Here is a 19,091-nt window from a genome sequence, read left to right as displayed (position 1 = left end):
CGTGTGTGAGACAGTGTTTTGTGTGAGAGCTCATAAGTGCTTAATACCCTGGGGAGTGCTTCATTAATTATGCAGAGCGTTTGAAACGCCATACACCACGGGACAACATCTGGCGCAGTAGGCTCTCTGGGTCGAGGGCTCTGTCGGGAGGTGGAACACCAACCAAGCGGTGCCACGGTGCCCGCTCCCTCGTCCCCAGGACAGAAATAAAAGGATCAAATGACTAGTCTCAATTACCCTTCAGTACACTGGAAAAAAATAGAGGTTCTTAAATGGTTCTCCCTCGGCTCTTAAGGTTCCTTAGAGAACTTGCCTGATAAAGAACCTTTGAGTTAAATGTGGGTTCTTGACGTGGCATCTATGGTTCTTCATAATTCTTCATAATTAAAGAACTATACTATTTATGGTTCTTCAGAGACCCAAAAATGGTTCCCTTATTTTATCGCTCTCAAGAACCTTATTTGTCTCCAAATTGCACCTTTATTTTTAAGAGTGTACACAATGTCTTAACCCTACAGTGTCCATATTTGTAACGCCATGGCCATAGAGAGGGTTTTTTTGTTATCTATTTTGGTTAGGCCAGGGTGTTACATGGGTGGGCGTTCTATGTTTATTTTTCTATGTTGGTTTGTTTCTTTGGTTGGCCGTGTGTGGCTCCCAATCAGGAACAGCTGTAGTTCGTTGTTGCTGATTAGGAGTCATACATAGGCAGCCTGTTTTTCCTTTGTGGTTTGTGGGTGATTGTTTTCTGTTTAGAGTGTTTTCCTGACAGGACTGTTTTGCTGTCGTCTTTTGTTTAATTTTGTAAGTGTTCTCTTTTTCTATTAAATTTCAAGATGAACACACATCCTCCGCTGCACATTGGTCTCATTACTACGACAGCCGTTACAATATTAGGACAGCCTCTGTCGTGGAGAGTCACCTTTATTAGAAAACATGCCTGAGATGTAAGAAGAAACCTCGCCCAGTTATTGCCAGTGTTGCCATTGGGTTTGGGAGGATCTTTTGTTAAGAGCTCAGTGGTGTTTTAAAAGCAGTACACATGTAAACAGGAATTGAGCTGCAGGCGATGCTGTCTGGCGGAAGAATTAACGGATTGCAGAAATAATACTAAATGCACGGTATGCCTACTGGTGTAATATAACGCAATGGTGACACTGTGTGGTATAAGGCTATATGTCACATGCTGTTACAGCATGGCTATAAAAAAAGAATAGAGCAGATCTGACACCTTGTGGGCCCATGGAATACATCATCTATTTAGATGGTTAAGATATCTGAGTGAGGTACAGGCTCCTCTTTTATTCAGGGACATAACATTGAGGTGACTCTGCTATTACAACATAAGGGAGTTTGTTTTGTTCCACAGTGTTCCTATGCCGTGGCCTATTCAACGTTGGGTAAGGGTTGACATTATTACAACAATGACACGACTTGTTCCCGCACACAATGGTGCGGATTGTCCTTCGGATATGACTTAATGTTGGTCTTGTGAATGGAGATAGAGGAGGAGTCTCTGCTACGTCCACCCACATCTCTCTCCGTCCATGGGCAGATCTATTTATTATCTGTGGAGACAGCACCAGCAGCAGACAGACCATCCTCAAGACTGTGAACCTAATGTGTGCTGCATCCACCTACTCTCCTGTGTGGGAGCAACTGGGAACAATCTGTTTTTGACTTTGTCCACAGAATATCCTAGAAGGTCTATCCTAGAAGGAATTAACAGTGTTTCAGGGCCACCATCGTAAGGTAAGATATTCTATTTCACATACTGTTCATCAGTCTTATGACAGTATCGTTTAGAAACAAATAACTGAATTTTATGAGGAACAATATATGCATTGTTGTACTGTAATAATGTTGAATAGGGCCATCTGAGAAACATTGTGGAACGAAACAAACTGCCCAATGTGGTGCAGCGGGGTAGAACACAGAAATCAAATGTTTTTGACATAGTGAAATGAGGGTGTGACTGACTAAAATGACATGTGACTTCTGACTGAAATTACTACTAAAATGACCGTACTGAAATGGATTGAAATGTCAGTACTGAAATTAGTTTTGTACTTCTGTCCTCAGATCCTGAACATGGGCGAGTGCATTTCAATCCGTGTTTTACTGATGTTTCTGGCCCTAATCAGCTATCTAATTGCACTGACATTCAACATATTGGCTCTATTTGGGCCCTGGACAGGTGAATTCTTAAAGTCCACTTCAAGTCAATGACATCTGTTTGAAATATACTTCCTTTTTTTTTTGCATCCGACAGAATGTTTTGTAACCTGTGTGTTTGAACATGTAGGTGCGTTCATGCAAACCACACAGTATGTGCTGAGCAAGTCCACAACCCACCTAACCCCGGATAGATGGGTACTCTTTCTATGGGACGTCCTTAACGTCTGGTTGATCGGCATGTTCATCTATCTGATACACAATCTCCGTAGAAGGTACGATACTGTCCATTAAAGCTAGACTCTCGCTGACACTACAACAATCATGTAAACATTGTTCCTTCAGACATTTTTGGTTATTTTCCAAGCCAAACCCTGGCTGGAATGAAATGAACTTTGCACTGGACATTAGCCTGGTCCCAGATCGGTTCCTGCTATATTGCTGAATCATTGTCTCTCACTGTCTTGCCAAACATGACAATTCCATAAGGAGGCATCCAGGCTAACTAGCCTGTATTTACTGGCAATCTAACTTAGGTGAGACAAAAAAAATACAAATAATTGAAGTGCAGAAAGAGTGATTTTTACTGTCCTGGCTAGGGTTGCAGAATTCGGGTAACTTTTCCAAAATTCCCAGGTCTAGTTCTGGCCATGATGATGATGTTTTTGATTATGATGAGGCTGATGGTGATGGTGATTTTGTTGTTGTTGTTAATTATCATGATGATGTTCCTGTTCCTTAGGGAAGCCTATACATGGATGTACACCACTCCTGCTGTCCTGCCCTACGGATTCTACTTGTCCTGGATTGTGAATAGTATTTTGAATATGGCATGGTTATTTCTGTACGACAAAGAGTAAGTGATCATATTATGTGTATTTACTGTGCAATTATATACAACTTTTAAAATGTTTTGAGTTGTTTTTGAGTTTCTACTTTGAATTCGTGGCAAGGAAATCACTTGTATAGTATTTCTCAAGACAGATTACGTTTTCTAGATTCTGTGTTTGTCATAGAAAGATGGTGCCAACACTCCTGATCACAGCATTACAGGCCATCTCCAACTGTGTTATTATCATGTTCTCCTGCTACGGACTGGTCGTCTATGGAGCGTGGCTCCATAAATATCACAACAATGATCTCTGGCTCATTCGAATACTGGTACAAAAACTTTTTTTCTACGATTCTCCAAGAACATTGTATTGTGTACACAAACCTTCCACAAGTGTGCCGGACAGTTACTTTTTCGGTACAGACATGTGTTATCTGTTTATGGTGTCCATATTATGAAGCCTCAGTTTCAGTAGGACTGAAGCTGTCCTAATATGGGCACCGTATTTTTTAACTCTTTACAGGTGCAAAACGGAGTGGCTTTGTATGCAACATGGTGGGCTGTGGCTACTTTTTTACACTTGACCGTTGTTTTAGATCATCAAACCCCAATACCCAAGACAGATGCTGCAATAATGGTACTAGTTCTGCTCCAATTGGGACTCATAGGATGGTGAGAGTTTGATCCTACATTTTATCTAACCTCTTAATTCAGTGATGTTGATTCAATAAACCACACCATTTGAGCTTTGCCAGTAGATTTTCCATTGCAAATTCATGAACAGTGGATTTACTTAACCTATACATAAACTATGACAGTGGCATGACAAGATAATGATACAGTGGCCCTAAGCGACAAAGTAGCTTCTAAAAATTGTGTGACAGCTCGTGCACACAAAACAAGTGCCTGCAAATCATTTTGATTAAAATGTAGTGACAGCGTATGCCTGCGTTGCAAGTGCCTGCGTTGTGTGCATGCTGTCACTATATTTTAAAAGCTAATTTGCCCCTTTGGGCCACCATACAATCACCAGAAACCTTTCCTTCTCTCCCCTTTTTTTAACCATGGGATTGATGCACTATTGATTTATATTTTCTTCCTCCTTATAACTCTCTCAGGTTTGTCATAGAGAACTGGTACCTGGATAAGCACGTGCGTTACATCCTCACAGTGTACCCTGTGGTGATCCTGGTGTTGGCAGCAAGTGTGGCCAATCCAGCCACGCCCGGTACCCACATAGACATCATGTCTGGTAGGCCCTATGTCCTGACTGACTCCTAAACTGACACCCAGAGGAAGATAACATAACACAGCCTGTCCTAATATGGACACCGTACATATGTTTTATTAGTAGATATACCAAGTCTTAAGATTAGATCGTGTTATATTTACTGTACATAAGTATAATGAGAACTGAGTATACTTATGTGCAATTGGCAATGTTTACACTATCTTCACTACTAGACTAGTGTCAATGTTATTCTCGTATCACTGTCTGTAGTCACTGTAGTGACTTTCCCATGGCGCTTATGGCTAATATGCTTGATGCCTCATCTCTTTTCCAGCTGTCATATTGGCCATAACTAGTGTCATGTTCCTTGTACGCATTGTCATGGTGTTATGGAAGCACAAGAACAAACCGTTTTACGGAGAAGAGGAGCTCATGTCTCCAGTGGACATCGCCAGAACACAGAAGCTCATCTTTATGTAGGAAGAAGAGAGCTGCTGCGGATATTCATACGCCCCCTTGTTTGAATGTTGTTTTCTTAAACATTTAATGGCTGAGACATGATCAAACTCTCCCTGTGTTGGATTCATAAGGCTTTGCTTCAGCAAGACATTTATGATTTAGGCTAAAAGTGCCTTTGTACTGTATAGATTGAGCTCATTGGCCATGCTAATGTCTTTTCGAAATCATATCAATGACTGTGTGTGATAAAACTATGAACCGGAATTCTCTCATGACCGCAATACTAATTCAATGACGTTAATGTGATTGTGTTATTTATTTATTTATTTTGTTAACCTTTAACTACCACCATATTGTTTTTATACCGTGATCTGATCTACCTTTGTGTTTTGACGTTTTGTTTTAGGTGACATACTGTACAACAATTTGGACTGCATTAATGTATGAATGAAGCTATAGAAATAAAGTGTATTATTATACTTACTAACGTACTTATCTGTAAATGTTATTGTGATTTAACAATAGTAAATACAACCGTGTACCACTGTGCAATAGTAGGAGCACCCATTGCTTCCTAGCTGTTGGTAGACCATGGTGTAAAATAACAACACCAGGGTTGTGGGTTCATTCACACAGGGCCACACACACACACAAATGTATGTACACACACACGCACACACACACACACACCACACACACACACACACACACACACACACACACACACACACACAGTAAACCTATTATGCTACAGTAAACCATGATACACTGACTGAAACAGTGCCATCATCCAAAGTCCAATGCACGCGATCCAAGATAGTGTGTGTGTGTATAAAAGAGTGTGGTGTGTGAGGCGAGCGTTCTACAGTTGATAGCTCGACAGGGAGCATGTACCGCTCCCGTGTGTCTCCGTATGGCCAGGCCAGTATGGAGGGACACCATCACCATGTGGTCCTACACGGTGCATGTATCGCTCTGGCCATGGTTAGCCTGGTGGTCTCCGAGACCTTCCATGTTCTAGCATCAGGGACCAACTCTGGCGGTGAGTGAAATCTACCAGACACCTGGTCCATCTCTGTACTAAAGTGCAATACTGTGAGGGCATCAGGGACTTTGGTTCAGCAGACACTCTGGATAAACGAGTACAGTGGCTAGTGGATGTATCCTGAATGCAATGATTATAATGCCACCATTTTTAGAGTCAAGATTGCAGAGTCAAACGCTTGTTGTGGTCATTGCGTCCTGGGAACATGGGACCAAATACTAAACTTATGACTACTTTTTTAATATTAATCTTTCGGCGTGACAAAAATACTATTTATTAAACATTTCTTCATCCTAGCTATTGTTTTAGTTTAAATTAATAGAATTTCTAAGAATTTTAAGCATACAATATAGTCAGTGTTTGAGTATTTTACACAGTCATTATTGCTCATCTTTATCAAGGCTGCCAATAATTTCGGACCCCCCTGTATATATGATAACTTTGTCACTGTCGTAATTAATGACTATTTTACCCAATATGACCTGTAAATGATATCTCCTGCAGGGATTTTTCAAATGCATATACAGTATGTCACCCAAAGGATCCCTTTGAGAAGATAAGTTAGAACAACTTGTCATACACCAATGTATCCACAGTGGAATGACTATCTAATGATAGACCTTTGGTCTGCCACGCATTCTAAATGTCACCTTTTTACAGCCCAGCACTGAAGAGAGGCCAATGATTGTATTTTTAAATCCTAATCTGCATGTCACCAACTACATTACATAAGCAGATGAGTTGATAAACGCACTATCCGGACACGTCTGAAAGGAAACTTTGTAAACTGGAGGTGATGTTACCACAGAGTTTTCAAACCCAGAGGCACAACATCATGATACTTCCGGGAATGCGTCGCGAAGGAGTCTCAACAGGAAAGTCAATGGGAGACAGGACAAATGTGTCCTTAGTTGTTCATTTTCTCAAATTCTAAAGGCTCAACCTATATTCGAGCCAATGTCTTAACTAGCTGAACATGTCATTACAATAACCTGGGGAAAAAAGTGAAAAACTGACACGCTTTCATTTTTGTCAAAATCAATTTTATATCGAAGGAGTGCCTCTCATTTGATGACCTGCACATGCGCAGTTCTACGCAACACAATCGTCAGACCCAGGGGAAGTGTTTCTATGCATGGGCTATTCTTGCTAACGCCGCCATGACATCACCTCGAGGTGTGATCAGGGATTTCTATTGGAGAAGCAGTTTCTGCACATCTTCACACTGTGCTGTCTTTGATGTTACTGCTCATACTGATGTATTCTCCATCTCACTGTTATACAGTGTCCATATTAGGACTGTGTCAGCAGGGCTTGTTTCAGTCTGAGGCTGTCCTAATATCGACACCATACTTGTGCATGCTGTGAATCTGTTTCCTATGATGGGAGCCAAACACTAAAGTATCTCCATTGCCAATAGGATAAGCTGGCTTGTTATTCACAATACAGCTTCATCTTCACAGAGCTTATACTGGTATTACATTGCAACTCTATACTTACTGTTAGACACAGTAACTGTATGGTGTCCATATTAGGACACCCTCAGTCTTAGCAGGAGGCTGTCCTAATATGGACACTGTAGCACATGGATTGTAGAGCTTGCTAGTTTATAGTAAAAAAAAAAACGGAAATGAGTTACCTCTGGTTCGTTTAGCCTTTCCTATGGAGGAAATTAATGGGCAACTATGGGGTTTTGGGACAAATGCCTAAAATAAGGCCTGAGGTTAACACAGACTTAGGAGATCGTATATATTTTGTTCTATGAGATAATATCAGTCAGTTAACATGACTTTTATGAGTTCTGAAGCCTTTATGTGCTTGTTTTGTTTGCAAAAATGTAAAAAAATTCACACAAAAAGACATTAGCTGATGAAGATTATCTCAAAGACCAAAACATATAGGGACTCCTAAGCCGGTGTTTACCAAAGACCTTCTTTTCTGCGTTTATCTAAAGACTCAACAACAAAAACATGTTTTCCCTGTAGGCTTTGGCCAATGAGCCATGGAGGAGTCAATGCCTACAAAAAGACAGCATTACTATTGCTCTCTACAGAGTCATTTTACCGAACATGCAATGGCTTTACTCCCTAGGTCTGTTTATGACCGCATTGGATAATGTGTCTGAGTCCTTTCCTCTGGAGGTGACAATGGACTGCTGGGCAGACAACACCTGGATCATGCTCCGGCTATGGAACAGTGCTTGGCTCATACACTCTCTTTTTACTGTGTTCCAGAGGTATCACACATACACTCTCACTCACTCACTCACTCACTCACTCACTCACTCACTCACTCACTCACTCACTCACTCACTCACTCACTCACTCACTCACTCACTCACTCACTCACTCACTCACTCACTCACCCCCTAGTCTTCCAAAGGTTAACTGAATGCCTAAGTGATGACAATTAAATGATGAGGCTGTACAGCATGTGTGATTTATATCACTCAGTTGTGATTGATGTTCTCTGCACAAAAGGAATGTGTTTGGTCCAGTCTCCTGCAACCCTGAGATTCACCCTCCGTCATTCTATCTGATCTGGACTATGATCAACGTAGCAAAGATCACCTGGCTGTTTCTCTGGGACAGGCAGTAAGTAGTTTGGCACTTTTTGCATTTAAAGGGGAAGTTTTAAAAATGCAATGTTAGATGATTTCTCATCCTGAAAGTGGTGTACGTGCCAGGATAAACTCTAACCCATGGTTTACTGTTATTTAAACAGCCACTACAAACTTCAGCTAGACTACTTTCAGGGTGAGGAACCATCTAACAGTTTTAAAGGCCCAATGCAGTCAAAAACGTGATTTTCCTGTGTTTTTTTATATATACACAGTTGAAGTTGGAAGTTTACATACACTTAGGTTGGAGTCCTTAAAACTTGTTTTTCAACCACCCCACAAATTTCTTGTTAACAAACTATAGTTTTGGCAAATCGGTTAGGACATCTACTTTGTGCATGACACAACTAATTTTTCCAACAATTGTTCACAGACAGATTATTTCACTTATAATTCACTGTATCACAATTCCAGTGAGTCAGAAGTTTACATACACTAAGTTGACTGTGCCATTAAACAGCTTGGAAAATTCCAGAAAATGATGTCATGGCTTTAGAAGCTTCTGATAGGTTCATTGACAAAATTTGAATCAATTTGAGGTGTACCTGTGGATGTATTTCAAGGCCTACCTTCAAACTCAGTGCCTCTGCTTGACATCATGGTAAAATAAAATAAAAATCAGCCAAGACCTCAGAAAAACAATTGTAGACCTCCACAAGTCTGGTTCATCCCTGGGAGCAATTTCCAAACGCCTGAGGGTACCACGTCCATCTGTACAAACAATAGTACACAAGTATAAACACCATGGGACCAAGCAGCCGTCATACCGCTCAGGAAGGAGGCAAGTTCTGTCTCCTAGAGATGTATGTACTTTGGTGTGAAAAGTGCAAATCAATCCCAGAACAGCAGCAAAGGACCTTGTGAAGATGCTGGAGGAAACAGGTACAAAAGTATCTATATCCATAGTAAAATGAGTGCTATATTGACATAACCTGAAAGGCCACTCAGCAAGGAAGAAGCCACTGCTCCAAAACCGCCATAAAAAAGCCAGACTACGGTTTGCAACTGCACATGGGGACAAAGATCGTACTTTTTGGAGAAATGTCCTCTGGTCTCATGAAACAAAAATAGAACTGTTTGGCCAAAATGACCATTGTTATGTTTGGAGGAAAAAGAGGGATGCTTGCAAGCTGAAGGACACCATCCCAACCGTGAAGAACAGGGGTGACAGCATCATGTTGTGGGGGTGCTTTGCTGTAGGGGGGACTGGTGCACTTCACAAAATAGATGGCATCATGAAGAGGGAGAATTATGTGGATGTATTGAAGCAACATCTCAAGACATCAGTCAGGAAGTTAAAGCTTGGTTGCAAATGGGTCTTCCAAATGGACAATAACCCCAAGCATAATTCCAAAGTTGTGACAAAATGGCTTAAGGACAACAAAGTCAAGGTATTGGAGTGACCATCACACCTGACTTAATCCAATAGACAATTTGTGGGCAGAACTGAAAAAGCGTGTGCGAGCAAGGAAGCCTACAAACCTGACTCAGTTACACCAGCTTTGTCAGGAGGAATGGAAGAAAATTCACCCAACTTATTGTGGGAAGCTTGTGGAAGGCTACCCGAAACATTTGACCCAAGTTAAACAATGTAAAGGCAAATATACCAAATACTAATTGAGTGTATGTAAACGTCTGACCCACGGGGAATGTGATGAAAGAATTAAAAGCTGAAATAAATCATTCTTTTTACTATTATTCTGACCTTTCACATTCTTAAAATAAAGTGGTGATCCTAACTGACCTAACACAGGGAATCTTTACTAGGATTAAATGTCAGGAATTGTGAAAAACTGAGTTTAAATGTATTTGGCTAAGGTGTACGTAAACTTCCGACTTTAACTGTTTTTCTACACTATGAGGTTTGAATAATACTGTGAAATTGTTTAAATTATGATAATACCCTTTTAGTTTAAGAGCTGTTTGAAAAGACCACCTGAAATTTTAGTCTGTTTATCTGGGATGGAGATTTGGCCTGCCTGGTGACATCACACAGGCGGTAAATTAGATAACAGACCAATAAGAAAGCGAGTTCCAAACTTCTCTGCCAATAACAGCTATTTTTCAGTTTCCCTTCCCACTCAGACCACTCCCAGACAGTCTTAGCAACATTCTTGCTTGAGAAATGGATCTTTTTGATGACAATTTTAATTGGAAACAATCACAGTAAGTTACTGTATTGTTACCCAGAAATGATTGATATGGAGATAAAAACAGCTGCATTGGACCTTAAAATATAAACTTCCCCTTTAAGATACATATTTTGGGATTTTAAAATATGACAAAATAAATACAGTGGGCCTATGTGCAGAACCAAGAAAGGCAATACTAAATATGGAACATCTTTTGTGTTTTTACAGTGACCTTCTTCCATCCCTGTTTTTTAAATGGGTTATGCCAATTCACAGCTTCCAAATGCTGTATGTGTCCTACCGAAACCTGCACAATCACAGAACCTGGCTGGCCATCAATAACCCTAAAGAACCCTGGTGGACCCGCTATCTGGTGAATTCAAGATCTTATCTACATAATGATGTCAAGATGTACCACAGTTGCTTGTTTTATCATGCTGCTGTTAGCCAATGAGCTTCAGGGCAAAATTACCTTATGTAACCAAGTTGAATTGGTTAAACTTACTCTTTAGCTTGAAATACCACCACCCGTGCAGCCGAAGTGCTAGCTTTTCTTGTTTGCAAAAAATACAAGTTAGTGCTCTTAAGAAAGCCGCAAGCGGAACAGTTACGCTAACAGGTCGTAATAGATGTTTTCTTGAGATCATTTGCAGCAATGACCTCACTAACCTTAAGATAAGATAGTACTTTATTAACCTTGGTACAGTATGTCTTGTTTTAATATATCGGATTCATATGTCTTAGTAGTCATTAGAGATCATTAAGGTTTTCTTGGCATCATTTGCAGCAATGACCTAAGATAAAATTATGTAGCACTATCCCACTGGGCACAGATGTCAATTCAATGTCTATTCCATGTTGGTTTAACGCAATTTCATTGAAATTACATTGAAATTACATGAAAACAATGTTGATTCAACCAGTGTGTGCCCAGTGGGATATACAGTGCATTCAGAAAGTATTCAGAGCCCTTGACTTTCCACATTTTGTTACGTTACAGCCTTATTCTAAAATGGATAAAAAATATATATCCTCATCAATCTACAAACAATACCCATAATGACAAAGCAAATGTTTGCAAAAAAATTTAATATCACATTTACATAAGTATTCAGACCCTTTTCTCAGTACTTTGTTGAAGCACCTTAGGTATTTTCAGGTCTCTCCAGAGATGTTTCGATCATGTTCAAGTCAGGGCTCTGACTGGGCCACTCAAGGACATTCAGAGACTTGTCCCGAAGCCACTCATGAGTTTTCTTAGCTGTGTGCTTTGGGTCATTGTCCTGTTGGAAGGTGAACCTTCACCCCCAGTCTGAGGTCCTGTGCGCACCTTCGCTCCCCATCCAACCTGACAGAGCTTGAGAGGATCTGCAAAGAAGAATGGGATAAACTCCCCAAATATTGGTGTGCCAAGCTTGTAGCGTCATACCCAAGAAGACTTAAGGCTGTAATCGCTACCAAAGGTGCTTCAACAAAGTACTGAGTAAAGGGTCTGAATACTAATGTAAATGTGATATTTCAGTTTTTCCATTTGTATAATTTGCAAAAATGTATAAAAAACTATATTTGCTTTGTCATTATGGGGTATTGTGTGTAGATTGATGAAGGGGGGGACAATTCAATCAATTTTTGAATAAGGCTGTAAAGTAACAAAATGTGGGAAAAGTCAAGGGGTCTGAATACTTTCCAAATCATTGTATATATAAAAAAAATCTAATATTTTTTTAAAATATATTTTCCTTCATTATTTCCCCCTAACCCTATCTCCCCTCCCCTAATTGGAGTAAACTAATGGACAACAACACTTAGGTTTCTACTTCCAGCTTATACATGCTATATACAGTACCAGTCAAAAGTTCGGACACACCTACTCAAGAGTGTTTCTTAATTTTTACTATTTTCTACATTGTAGAATAATTGTGAAGACATAAAAACTGTGAAATAACACATGGAATCATGTAGTAACCAAAAAATTGTTAAACAAATCAAAATATATTTTAAATTTGAGATTCTTCAAAGTAGCTACCTTTTGCCTTGATGACAGCTTTGCACACTCTTGGCATTCACTCAACAAGCTTCACCTGGAATGCTTTTCCAACAGTCTTAAAGGAGTTCCCACATATGCTGAGCACTTGTTGGCTGCTTTTCCATCACTCTGCGGTCCAAACCATCTCAATTGGGTTGAGGTCGGGTGATTGTGGAGGCCAGGTCAAATGATGTGTCACATGTGCTCCCTCTCCGGCCTCTAGGTCACCAGGCTGCTCGTTATGGCGCACACCTGTCACAATCGTTACGCGCATCAGCGCATTATGACACTCACCTGAACTCGATCACTTCCCTGATTACCTTCCCTATATATGTCACTCCCTTTGGTTCCTTCCCCAGGCATCATTGTTTCTGTTTCTTGTCTATGTGTTGTATTATGTTACATTTATTTATTAAAACACTCCCTGAACTTGCTTCCCGACTCTCAGCGCAGATCGTTACATGATGTAGCACTCCATCACTCTCCTTCTTGGTTAAATAGCCCTTACAAAGCCTGGAGGTGTGTTGGGTCATTGTCCTGTTGAAAAGCAAATTACAGTTCCACTAAGCACAAGACAGATGGTATGACGTATCGCCGCAGATTGCTGTGGTAGCCATTCTGGTTGTGTGCCTTGAATTCTAAATAAATCACTGACAGTGTCACCAGCAAAGCACCATCACACCTCCTCCTCCATACTTCACGGTGGGAACAACACATGCGGAGATCATCCGTTTACCTACTCTGCGTCTCACAAAGACATGGCAGTTGGAGCCAAAAATCTCACATTTGGACTCATCAGTGCAAAGGACAGATTTCCACTGGTCTAATGTCCGTTGCTTGTGTTTCTTGGCCCAAGCAAGTCTCTTCTTATTATTGATGTCCTTTGGTAGTGGTTTCTTTGCAGCAATTCGGCCTGATTCACGCAGTCTCCTCTGTACAGTTGATGTTGAAATGTGTCTGTTACTCTGTGAAGCATTTATTTGGGCTGCAATTCTGAGGCTGGTAACTAAGGAACTTATCTTCTGCAGCAGAGGTAACTCTGGGTCTTCCTTTCCTGTGGTGGTCCTCATGAGAGCCAGTTTCATCATAGCACTTGATGGTTTTTGCAACTGCACTTGAAGAAACTTTCAAAGTTCTTGACATTTTCCGGATTGACTGACCTTCATGATGGACTGTCCTTTCCCTTTGTTAATTTCATCTGTTCTTGCCGTAATATGGACTTGATCTTTTACCAAATAGGGCTATCTTCTGTATACCATCCCTACATTGTCACAACACAACTGACTGACTCAAATGCATTAAGAAGGAAAGAAACTCCACAAATGTACTTTTAACAAGGCACACCTGTTAATTGAAATGCATTCCAGGTGACTACCTCATGAAGCAGTCTGAGAGAATGCCAAGAGTGTGCAAAGCTGTCAAGACAAAAGGAGACTACTTTAAAGAATCTAAAATATAAACATATTTTGATTTGTTTAAAACTTTTTTGGTTGCTACATGATTCCATATGTGTTATTTCATAGTTGATGTCTTCATTATTATTCTACAATGTAGAAAATAGTAAAACAAATAAAGAAAAACCCTTAAATGAGAAGGTGTGTCCAAACTTTTGACTGGTACTGTACATTTTACAGACACAGTATATACAGTAGTTATCTTTGATTTGTTTTTAGTCCTATCCTTCATCTACCCTCAACCCCTGCCATCTATTTCTGAAGACCATCCAGTGTTGATTTCTATTTGCCATATTTTTCAACTGTGCTATTTCACAAACATTCTGAACAGACAGAAAATACATTTTACAGACACAGTATATTTTACATTAGTTCTCTTCTTATTTTGAGTCCCACCCTTCAGCTCCACTCAAACCCTCCCATCTATCTCTGAACACCATCCAGTTTTGATTTCTGTTTGCCATATATTTTTCAACTGTGCTCTGATGTTTCACAAAAGTTCTGAACCTTTCTATTCACATAGTTTCTACAGATTGTAAATGAAAGATAACATTTTTTCTAAGAGTATTATTATATTATTGATCGATTGACTATGACTTTTTAAATCACCCAGCAGTGCTATTTGCAGAGTTAGCTCCAGGTAAATGTTGCAATTCTTCAGCCATTCCTGAACCTGCGACCAAAAACAAGCTACATATGGACAATACCAAAACAAACTATCTAATGATTCTGTCTCGACTGCATTTAGAGAGAGTGGACCAAAACGCAGCAGAGTTAGTGTTCAACATATTTAATTATTGCCGTAACACTATTCAAACAAAACAAGGAACTGACAGCCAACACAGTCCTGTCAGGTGAAACACACTACACAGAAACAATTACCCACAAAACCCCAACGGAAAAACATGCACTTATGTGTGACTCCCAATCAACAGCAACGAACTTCAGCTGTGCCTGATTTGGGAGCCACACACGGCCCAAAACAAAGAAATACAAACACATAGAAACAGAACATAGAACGCCCACCCAATGTAACACCCTGGCCTAACCAAAATAAAGAACAAAAAACCCCTCTCTATGGCCAGGGCGTTACAGTCTCTTCACAGAAAAATCTGTAGTGCTGGAATAGTTGTATCCCCCATATATTTAACATTGTATTGATGCCAAAAATGTTGTATATTAATTGAAATTGAAAAACTCAAAGTTTTGAATCCAGCGTTGTTTTGTGTATCAGTCCATAAACCAAAAATCTCTTCCCAACTATTTTGCAATCTATATGGCACAGCTGTCAATTTGTTGGTACTTAAATTAAACAGATATACTTTCTTATTTATCCGAATTCTGTTTAACCAATATTGATCTTTAATGCAGGGCCGACAGAAAAGTCCCTTACTTTCTCCCCCTTCCACTTGCCTCTTCAATTTTTGCGGTAATGCTGCAATTAGTTGGTTATAATTTTGAGTAGCGCAGACATTTCAGAATGTGTATGTTAGCTGCGTGTGTGACAACTCCACCAGTCCTATTTATGATATCATTTACAAAGATTATACATTTTTAAAATATTTTTTCTCCAATTTAAACATGATTTTATCAATTGGATTATCTTGGCAAAGGAGAAATGCTCACCAGCAGGGATTTAATCAAATATGCGCACCAAATTTGAGAGAAATGTGCTTTTTGTGAATATGGAAAAGGATATTGCCATAACAATAATTTTACTTAATTTGAATTAAAAAAACACCACCACTCCCATCCTTCCAGTGCACGCCAATCAACACAAGGCAAGGGTATCCCATGATTGAACTGATAGCCAATCATTTATACTAGAGGCCACGTAGTTAATAAACAATAAGGAACACCTGTTCTACCAGTCTATGAGGCTGCATTCAAGAGCTCATGCATGTTACATGTTTACCCCCCCCCCCCCCCCAAAGTTTTTAAATGTGTCCTCACATTTCAAGACAAAAAAGCAAAAAATAAGACAAGGCACATCAAAAATAAAGGTCAAGAAAAAATGCAAAAACACATCTAAATGAAGAATACATGCATTGACCAAATAGGCCTAATGAAAAAGCACACTTTGAAAAGCAAAATACTGCAATCCAATACTTAAATAAAATAAATACTCGAGGACCATGCAGTCGTATAATGGGACAGAGTCATCTTTTCTTCAACGTTTCAGAGCGCCTCATCATCACTCCATTGCCAGTATGTTCGCCAAGGGGACCGTCATTATGCGCCAAAACACCATTCTGCAACACATGAACTTGGACAAACATACCGCACGAACATCACATTAAATTATATCTGTCACATTAAAAATAAATACACAGGCCTAATTTATATTTCTCTTAACATTTTAGAATACCTTAATATGCTTGGTGCAATATAGATGAGCTGCAAACATCAACCACTTACCTGGAGCTCCTCATCAGCCACATATGCACACACATTCACTGGGTACAAACTCACGGCGCAGCACAGGCCAGGGTTCTTTTCACCCTATACTGCTATGGGTGTGGCAACTGGGCATTAACACAGATACAGAGGTGGTTGGTTTCACGGGACTGCTTACACAATACAGCATAACCGCATGGCAGAAAGACTGAACTTGGCCTCTCTACGCGCAACAACTTAGGCAGCCATGACGCTCGGTGCCAGGATTCCCTCTTATGCCGCATTCAAAACAACTCGGAAAAAATAGTTTTGAGCGGTCATTCAACTTGGATTTCCAACTCGAGAGCTCCGACTCACGAGAGCTCAGCCTTTCCGACCTGAAGATCACTGACGTCATGATTTGACCTCGTATTTTTCAGAGTTCCCAGTTGTCTTGAATACACCATAGGTATCACCTCCGACTTCCCTTAAGGGAAGTTCACCATTCACAAAACCTCACACATTCGCATCCATCCGCTAAGCCGTGCACCAGGAAGGCAGCGGAGAGCCCAGCCATTATGGTCACCCAATGCCCCTCCTCAGCGCACCTCCGGCCCCCTAACCCATATTCACAAGGCATTAGAGCCTCCACTAAAAACAAGGCATTAGAGCCTCCACTAAAAACAAGGCATTAGAGCCTCCACTAAAAACAAGGCATTAGAGCCTCCACTAAAAACAAGGCATTAGAGCCTCCACTAAAAACAAGGCATTAGAGCCTCCACTAAAAACAAGGCCAACCAGGGCCACATCACAAATCTAAACACACCAATACATATTCTAAAAACAGATCCTTTACCAATAAATACTACGTCTTGTTTTAATATGTCTGTTTCATATGTCTTTTATCGTGGTCCCTCTGGTCTAACTGTGCATTGATGTGTTGGTGTTGTGTGGGACAGACCCAGAACGGACTGGCTGTGTTTGGCTGGTGGACTCTCCTGGAGGCCCTGGTCAGTCTGGGAGTTGTGCTGAGGTACCAGGCTGGGCTACCTGATCCTCTGGTCAGCTCAATGGTGCTCACTGTACTTCTCCTGGGGATGCTCATCTGGTAATAACTGACAATGAAATAATAATTGGCCCATACATATAATTCGTAATCATTGATTGAATGGAAAAATTATCATTGTGGTGTCCCTATTAGGATAGTCTCTCCTGCTGAGACGGAGGCTGTCCTAATATGGACACCGTACTGACTAAATCGGTACACTATACTTGGAAGCTGGGGTTTAATTCAGTTTTGAAAACAATGCTATTTCCTAACAGGTTTGTCTTTGAGAGCTTCATATTCTCCAAGTACATCCGCTACACGTTTACTGTCTACCCTGTGTTGATTGTGGGCCTGGGAGCCATGTTCACCAGAAGCTATCGTGTCCATGACCTTGCTCCTAACACAGTATATTGTGGTAAGAACATAGAGTTGTATAGAGGGCGCACTTAGCCCAAAGCCTGTTTAATCATATGCAGTGCCTTTGAGGGCTTTCACCATTCACCACTTTCAACTCAGTGGAACTTGCTATGGGTTAAGGAAGATCACAGAATTCCATCCAGGTCAGCAGGAATTATACTCCTGAGCAAACATTCCCTAAATCGCTCCAGATAAGAGCATCTGCTAAATTACTAAAATGTAAATGTATAATCAGGTGGCAGTAAATCACTAACCTTGTCTGTTCAGACTTTGCACATTGCAAAGATAGGAGATGAGCTCTCTAGTACAGCTCTATGGAATGAACACATACTGGAGTAATACCAACCACTCACACTCACATTCTGTAACAGATCAATTTTAATGTAGGCAGATGCTGGCCAATTATAACATGATTTTATAGTCACATAACATATACTGTAATTGGAACAGTGCTAAGCTAACGCTGTAGGCCAGTCATAATTGAATACCAGAAAAATCTTGTAGACAATTTTGTATAATCTGATGAATAACAGTTACGTAACACTTACATTACACTTGACTTTGTATTTCTTGTCCCAACCACACAGGGTTCCTTATGCTTGCGGCAACTGTCCTGAACTGTATCCGTTTGATCGCTGCATGCTTTTACCCAGATGACACCTCCAACTATTTGACCGAGGAGCCCAACCGTAAACCTGACTTCTGCAAGACTGTATGCAAACCAATGGGAAAGGACAGCACAATGGCTTCACAAATTGGTTTTGTGAATCCTGTCTTCTGAAATAACTTAGACAATTAGCAGAGGATACAGTGTCCATATTAGGACAGAAACGACTCCTGTTGAGGATTTACCCAAAGTGAATTGTTTTGCATGTAAATCATTTTGATACTGATTAATAGTATTTTCTGTAAGAATGGACATTGTGCTCTTGGTGATGGGTAGCTACAGCTTGAGTTAACTCTAAGCTTAGAGTGTTGACATGCCTCCACATTCATCACAAACAAATAGATTCCAGAATACCAAACAGTCCCTTAACAATTCAGAATGTTGAATAAACTTTATTTGAACTTACTTTACCGGTTTTCACTGAGTTTTCACTCCTCCTCCATAAAGGGAGCCACTCGCTCACCAGCTGGTCATTCTTACCTCTCTTCCTTGCGGACGTGACTGCATTCATAAAAGCCTTCCTCAGCATGACTAGATTCCTGGCTCGCTACTGATGTTTAGAGGTTAATGCTGCCGAACATTGGACTTCAGCTCCTGTCGATAGTATTG

General features: G+C 40.4%; 2 protein-coding genes across 5 annotated transcripts; both read left to right on the top strand.

Annotated features, from left to right (window-relative positions):
- Nucleotides 1-1,453: 1,453 nt before the first annotated feature.
- Nucleotides 1,454-5,180, top strand: LOC106578631 (uncharacterized). 4 transcript variants are annotated; one of them, XM_014157640.2, is made up of 8 exons: nucleotides 1,470-1,752; nucleotides 2,083-2,197; nucleotides 2,306-2,450; nucleotides 2,918-3,031; nucleotides 3,192-3,336; nucleotides 3,531-3,679; nucleotides 4,126-4,259; nucleotides 4,573-5,180. In XM_014157640.2, the coding sequence occupies exons 2-8, from the start codon at nucleotides 2,092-2,094 to the stop codon at nucleotides 4,716-4,718; spliced, it is 939 nt and encodes a 312-aa protein (XP_014013115.1). In that variant the 5' UTR covers nucleotides 1,470-1,752; nucleotides 2,083-2,091; the 3' UTR covers nucleotides 4,719-5,180. The 4 variants fall into 4 exon arrangements, 3 of the variants coding, with proteins under 3 accessions (XP_014013115.1, XP_014013114.1, XP_045558131.1); XM_014157639.2 differs by having other exon boundaries at nucleotides 1,474-1,752; nucleotides 3,174-3,336; XR_006760699.1 differs by having other exon boundaries at nucleotides 1,454-1,752; nucleotides 2,918-3,336; nucleotides 3,604-3,679.
- A 307-nt stretch (nucleotides 5,181-5,487) lies between these two features.
- LOC106578604 (uncharacterized) lies at nucleotides 5,488-18,887 on the top strand. Its single transcript, XM_014157597.2, has 7 exons — nucleotides 5,488-5,739; nucleotides 7,834-7,978; nucleotides 8,223-8,336; nucleotides 10,723-10,867; nucleotides 17,310-17,458; nucleotides 17,674-17,813; nucleotides 18,403-18,887. The coding sequence occupies exons 1-7, from the start codon at nucleotides 5,586-5,588 to the stop codon at nucleotides 18,594-18,596; spliced, it is 1,041 nt and encodes a 346-aa protein (XP_014013072.1). The 5' UTR covers nucleotides 5,488-5,585; the 3' UTR covers nucleotides 18,597-18,887.
- Nucleotides 18,888-19,091: the final 204 nt, after the last annotated feature.

The sequence above is a fragment of the Salmo salar genome, chromosome ssa19 (genome assembly GCF_905237065.1).
Source record: "Salmo salar chromosome ssa19, Ssal_v3.1, whole genome shotgun sequence".
In the NCBI taxonomy this organism is placed as follows: domain Eukaryota; kingdom Metazoa; phylum Chordata; class Actinopteri; order Salmoniformes; family Salmonidae; genus Salmo; species Salmo salar.
This window is presented reverse-complemented; position numbering and strand designations above follow the sequence as displayed.

Bases quoted from the DNA above. Each gene is read 5' to 3' on its own strand.
- LOC106578631 (XM_014157639.2), top strand. From the start codon at position 2,092: ATGGGCGAGTGCATTTCAATCCGTGTTTTACTGATGTTTCTGGCCCTA. The intron at 2,451-2,917 runs GTACGATACTGT...CCTGTTCCTTAG, and splicing joins ATACACAATCTCCGTAGAAG to GGAAGCCTATACATGGATGT. The intron at 3,680-4,125 runs GTGAGAGTTTGA...TAACTCTCTCAG, and splicing joins CAATTGGGACTCATAGGATG to GTTTGTCATAGAGAACTGGT.
- LOC106578604 (XM_014157597.2), top strand. From the start codon at position 5,586: ATGTACCGCTCCCGTGTGTCTCCGTATGGCCAGGCCAGTATGGAGGGA. The intron at 10,868-17,309 runs GTGAATTCAAGA...TGTGTGGGACAG, and splicing joins CCTGGTGGACCCGCTATCTG to ACCCAGAACGGACTGGCTGT. The intron at 17,814-18,402 runs GTAAGAACATAG...CCAACCACACAG, and splicing joins TCCTAACACAGTATATTGTG to GGTTCCTTATGCTTGCGGCA.